Source organism: Phaethon lepturus, unplaced genomic scaffold (assembly GCF_000687285.1).
Source record: "Phaethon lepturus isolate BGI_N335 unplaced genomic scaffold, ASM68728v1 scaffold8322, whole genome shotgun sequence".
NCBI classification, from domain to species: Eukaryota; Metazoa; Chordata; class Aves; order Phaethontiformes; family Phaethontidae; genus Phaethon; species Phaethon lepturus.
In genome coordinates this window covers 51,779-57,967 of record NW_010525484.1, presented here as the reverse complement: position 1 = coordinate 57,967, position 6,189 = coordinate 51,779, and the positions used below count along the sequence as shown (strand labels likewise).

At 36.1% G+C, this 6,189-nt stretch overlaps 1 protein-coding gene across 1 annotated transcript in view; it reads left to right on the top strand.

Annotated features, from left to right (window-relative positions):
- Nucleotides 1-44: 44 nt before the first annotated feature.
- HPGD (hydroxyprostaglandin dehydrogenase 15-(NAD)) overlaps nt 45-6,189 on the top strand; it is a gene marked incomplete at its 5' end in the record, with an annotated part of 26,022 nt that continues 19,877 nt past the window's right edge. The window contains 2 exons of the mRNA XM_010282757.1: nt 45-177; nt 4,127-4,233. Coding sequence (XP_010281059.1) covers nt 45-177; nt 4,127-4,233 — 240 coding nt within the window. The remainder of the gene's footprint in view (nt 178-4,126; nt 4,234-6,189) is intronic.

Genomic DNA, 6,189 nt, shown 5'->3' with positions numbered 1-6,189 from the left:
CGTCCGTCCGTCCGTCCGCTCGCCGCTCAGCCTTTCCCTCCCTCCCCGCCCAGGTAGCCCTGCTGGACCGCAACTCCGAGGCCGGACGGGAGAGCAAGGCGGCCCTGGACGAGGAGTTCGAAGCGCAGAGGACGGTGTTCATCCAGTGCGACGTTACGGACCAGGAGCAGCTGAAAGGTAAGAAGGAAACTGTCAGCGCTGTGCTCCGGATTAACATGCAGCAACCTGAAAGAGCCTGGGCTGCTGCACCAATAAGTGTGCAATTAAGGGTTCTAGAGGACAGCCTACTCCCAATCGCTTCTGACAGTGACTCAAAAAAGGATTTGTTTCTGAACCTGCAGACGTGAAATATTACTACCAGCATGCGCGTATTTCACCGTGTTACTTGGCACAATGTAAAGGAAAGCCAAAGAAATAATTTCCATTGAGTGCTGTGTGTGATATTTTTGCATAAAAGCCTCTGCAGAAGATAATTGTTATTTTATGAGTAATATATATAAACTTTAAATCACGGACCTGCTTTTTATGAGGCTTCAGTACAGACTCCAAGCTACATTCTCTCATCATAGGAGTAATAAATTCTGCTCGGGGTTGCAGTGCTCTTCACACTTTACTTTCAATGTGTGCTGCTGTAGCTGAAAGCAGAATTGGCAAAAGATGGCACATTGCTTTATTACAGTGTTAAATGTGGGTTGATAACGTTCCACACACATCGTGCAGAGTCTGTATGACTTGCATTTATGTTTCACTTATGTTCCCTAATGGGTTCTTAGAGTATTGTATAATGTTGATGTACCCTTCACAGTATTTCCTAACAGGCACATCACTTTATCAAAGTTTCATTATTAAAGAGATACATTCATAGGTAGTGACTCAGATTCAGATTTTGACATCATTTTTGTCAGTGCCCTTTCCCCAGATTCATTTGTCAAGCTAGATGTGAACATTTTTAGTTCTGCTTTTATTCACTACACTGGCCGCTTTCTCAACAGCAGTGATTGAGCATATCCATTCCTCTTTCACAAAACATTGCAGCTAGTCCAGAATTCGTCAATATTGTTCACTGCTCTGAGCTAGCATGATTATGCCTAATTCCAAAGCTTTACATTGTCTGTCTGTAAAAGAGATGCTGGACTTTAAATTTGAGGTCTGCTCTAATCTGCAAAGTTTTTTATCAGCTAGGTTCATTATTGACTTTTTCCTCTAAGTGGGAGGAGTCACCTAGGAGCAAGAAAAAGCATCCTAGGGGTAGGAATAGCATGTGCTGCAGCGTGGGTGTTATTCCACTGTGCTTTCTCTCTCATGATTCCTCCTCTTTTTAGTGCTAAGCTAGTGCAGGACCAACAGAGTGTGCACTGGGAACTGGAGTGAGCAGGACAGGTCAGCGAGGGAGGTTTTGGAACCAAGTTAGCAGGACAAGAACAATCAGAGTAGGATCAAAATGGGCTCTCGCAAGGAGTGAGAGCAAAAACGGGTGGCTGCTGCTTATGTTTCTTTCATACTGCATTATTCCTGCTACAGGTTTCTTAGCATAAATTTGCAATCATGTCTTACTATCCTTTGGGGTTTCTGGGGTATGGTTTAGTGGTTTTGTTGGGGGCAGGGGTGTTACTGTTTTATTTTCCTATTTTTTTATTTGTAAGTACAAGCCATCACTTAATAAACTTAGATTAATTTCACTTGTAGTGTTTAAAGTTCTTAGTGGATGTGTCCAGTCCTGTGATTGCTTTTTATGCTAAAGGTTATGTGTGTGAATGAAGTTCCTGTAATTTTAACTTCAGCCCTTTCGGTATGAAACAAGTCACAGTACTAGAACTAGTATTTGTAAGTACATAAGGCTTATGGATAGGAAGTCAGCTACTTCATCTACTTTCAAATCTTGCCTGTCCTTTTTTTCTCTGGTGGATCTTTCACATAAACCCCCACAAAAATCTTCTATTTTGCCCCACTATGGAAAAATCACTATACATTTGCTTTCCATGAATATTTAGGAGGCTCACATATAACTGCTGTTTGTACTTACTTTCCATTGTTTTTCTTATCTCTCTTTTAAAATGGGTCCTCCTCTTTGTTTTTCTTTTTTCTTCATTCAATATTGCATATTATCATCTGCTTTTATTTTTTATGATTCCATAAACACTAACTAGTGTGCAATGTAAACACAGCATTATTCTACATTCAAAAAGGGAAGAACAAGTCAGTTTACACTGATGTGTGAGTGATAACTTTATCAAGAATTTATAACGAGATTCTTCTTTTGTGGATAGGTAGTAGATGGGATACTGTAGGCAGGTAAACTTTTACTAGAACTATTCCAAGTTTGGTAATCATTCTTTATTTTAACATAGATATGCAAAGAGCTGAAAAGTATTTGTCTCTTTTCTCAATGTGTAAACTAGAAAATTACAATTAGTCAAGACTGTGTGAATTTAATAAATCAATAATTGGCAAAAGTACTTTTGAAGGCAAAAGATTCTATTAATAATGAGGTTGATGAAAGACGCTACTTAAAGAAGGCTTAAAAGAGAATCAGAGAGCCAGTTTCCAAAATTTGGAAGCTAATTGAGGACCCAAATTGTATTTATTTTACTCATTGAAACCAATATAAATAATCAGTTCTGCTTCTAATAAAGCCAAAGGTTTTCATTTGCCCTTGCTGATGCAGGATTGGAAAGATGAGAAGAGATTGAAGAGTTAAGTTGAGAAAGCAGAGAATGAAGTAGCAGCAAACATAATAAAAGCCGTAAAGGCAGAGCTCCAAAAATAAAGACTTCAGGAATATTAAAATATTCTAGTATAGAATAAGATTAGAAAAATCTGTCCAATAAGGACAGCTGGACAAATAAAACCTTTCCCATCAGCTGCACAACTCTTGTTATGACAAGATGATGACTGTGATGTACCTGCAACATTCAGGCAAAGAAAAGTCTGTAAGAGTACCAACCGTCTGGTGCAAGAAAAAAACTTTTTTGCAGCAGTTACAGGGATTTACAAAGGTAGATATCTGAAAGCTGCTGCTATGTTCCTGGTTGATACTAATAGCCAAAGACTAAAGATCAGAGAATTAAGATGGTCCTGGGATCACCTTTTAGTGAAGTGGTTCCGTTAAGGCCTGTCAAGCATAATTTCAGTATACCTGAAATACTCTAGATTTTTAGTCAGTCATCAAATGTTGTTTTTTAAAACAATATGGGGGTAGTGGTGTCTTGGGTTACATAATAATAAATATTTAGTGGGAAAAACAAACAAGCTATATATACATGTCAGATAATGTCTGCAATCATGGAAAATCTTAGTCTGGAATGAACATCTGGAGGTCATCTCATCCAACTATCCTGTCAAAGCAGAGCTAGATGAGCTGTCTCATCACTATGACATCATCATGTTTTTCCATACACATCTTTTATCTTAGTTCAAACACTGTCACCTGGGAGAACACAATGTCATTGTGGTACTTTATTTTGGAAATTCTTTGGAAGACAGGTCACTATTTTCATCAACAGCAGGAAGAAGATTTGAATTTGAGAAACACATTATTAAAGTTACCTGACAAGTAGGATGTATAAAAACTTATTCATAAATGGATACATTTAAACAAGAATTATGATGAATTATTTGTAGTTGAAAGATTCATATTAGTTATATCACTGAATAAGAATTGTGTTCTTAGGTTAAATTTAAACTGAACCAAGAAAATTGTTAGGAACACATGAAGTTTTTATTTTTCATTTAAAATGGAAGGTGCCAAACACTGAATTCACTATCTACATCAAACTATTACAAGTCAAGCTATAAATGCTTCATTTATGTGATTAGGGTGCCAAACATCTTATCTAATACAAAATGTATGGGTGCTAAGAACTTTCATTAACTCCTGTTATCAGGCATTATAAAACTAAATGAAAAGGTGACTATGGTATCTTAATCCTTTCAGTTTTCCTGAATATGTTTAATATTGATGAATGGTTAGATAAAGGCTTTAATTGCATGTTGCTCATTAGTAATTAATAAAACAGTGAAGACATTTTGGCAAACTAATAAAACATTAATTTGTATGCATGTATTGTATTTTTACATCTTAATTTCCCTAAGTGCTAAGAAATTTCACCCTTGAATCTTACTACAGGTGCTTTCAAAAAAGTAATTGAACATTTTGGAAGGCTGGATATTGTGGTTAATAATGCTGGAGTGAACAATGAGAAGGACTGGGAAAGCACTATACAAATTAACTTGGTAAGCTTTATCTCCTTTCACATACTTTATTTAATTCATATTTTATTTAATGCTGGAATACATTTAACAGCCCTTGGCTTGTACAGATTGTGCCATATGACAGAACATGAATTATTAGATCTGTAAATACAGCTATTGAAACAAAGCCCAGGTAACTGCATATGTACTAGCCAATTAATGGAGGGGGCATCCTTTAAGTTGTCTATCCAAGACATACAGTACTGTGTAGAGGTACTCAGGCTAACACCAAATTAAAGTTTCTTTCTATAAAACTTGGTGAAATCCCAAGTAGGTGTAACAATTTGCTGCCCAAAGCAGTAGAGCTGCATCTACAGGAGGCTAGTCTGTTTATATGAATGTTTTAGAACATTTTAGTTACTTGTGAGACTCAGCTGGCCTGCATTAGTTTAATTTTTGTTGGCATTTGCCAACAAATTAGTTGCCATTTGTTGGTATTACAAGAAAACTTGTTCAACCAAGAGCTCCACATTTTCTTCACCAATGAAGCAAGCATACAATCTGAGCTTTTAATAAAAGCCATTTCACCATCATCACTGATAGAAGCACACCACCGCTTACTTGCTAAAACCCAGTACATTCAACAAGCGTGTAAAATTTATTTTCAAACAATTACCAGTTCTTTGATACCAGATCTGCTATCTTGTCAAAAGAGACCACAATAACTGTTTCTCAGTTGAAAATTTTTTAATTTAGACTACACTGTTAGGAGATCTAAACTCCAGAGGAAAGATCAACTTTCTAGGTTAATAAAATTCTGACCAGCTTGTATTCTACCACCTGTGAAGTTCAAATTCAGCAAGTCACTCCTATGACCTTACTTACGAAGTACTATAATCTAGATCTGCAAAGCAAATAGTAGCAAAAGGAAGCTTGGAAGAGTGCAATGTGGAGTTTTCTCCAATCGGTCACTTGGAATTTGTCAATGCAACAAGCAAGCTCAGGATAAGAAAGTTAAAAGTTCGTTTTTGTCAAAAGTTTTAAGGACAAGGGTACCCGAGTCTTTGAATCCTAATGCCTCCATGAAAACAAACTAACAAAAAAACCCCAGGACTAGTAGCAAAAGCTGTATATGAGACAAGTGACAGAAAAATTAATGGGAAAATATTTGAAAAAAAAAATTGGATTTAATAATACTTTTTCTTCATCTTTTACATCTATACAAGGTCAAATTTGCTTATTCTTGGAAGGGACTGAACTAAACCCACAGATTAAAATTTCCACAATAAATACATTTGTTCAATTTGCTTTGCCTTTTCTTTAAGATTTAACTACACATATTTCTTCCTTCCTCTTTCATTTCTAAAATATTCTGATAAATTAAACATCAGGAAACTTCATATTGTGAAGTAACAGGAATGTGACACCTTCAGTGCTATGCAACATCAATATCTATTAATAGAGATCCTTTGAATTTGAAAGAGGACTTTACCTGTGTTCTAGATGGCTTATTTATCTTTATTTTTGTGCCTGGTTTAACACAGGATAAAAGTTACTGTAGGCAGCCACCCACCTGTAAAATTTGCAAGCACAGATAGTTAGTCATCACCAGGAAAATTGAAGTCCATGTGAGAAACACATTTGTCTGTGATTCACCTTTAAATTTAGTTCAAAAAATGAAGGCGTTTCTGATCAGGAAATTTAGAAGATATTTAATGTCCAGGTAAATACCCTGACTTAGAGTGATGACCAAATAATTTTTCAATGCCAAGAGCTTCAAAGACAAGGCCTAAAAAGGAAGATTATCTAGTTTACATATTATTGTATAGGTAAGTTCACCGTAAATGTCCTAATGCCTTAATTCATAGTTGAAAGTTGAAAAATTTCATCAATACATGCTGATGACTGGATTAACAACATCTAAAATGATCAAGCAGAATAGAAGTACAGCCATGTGGGTTAAATCAAGGACACTCTAAGATGCAAATATCCTCATGT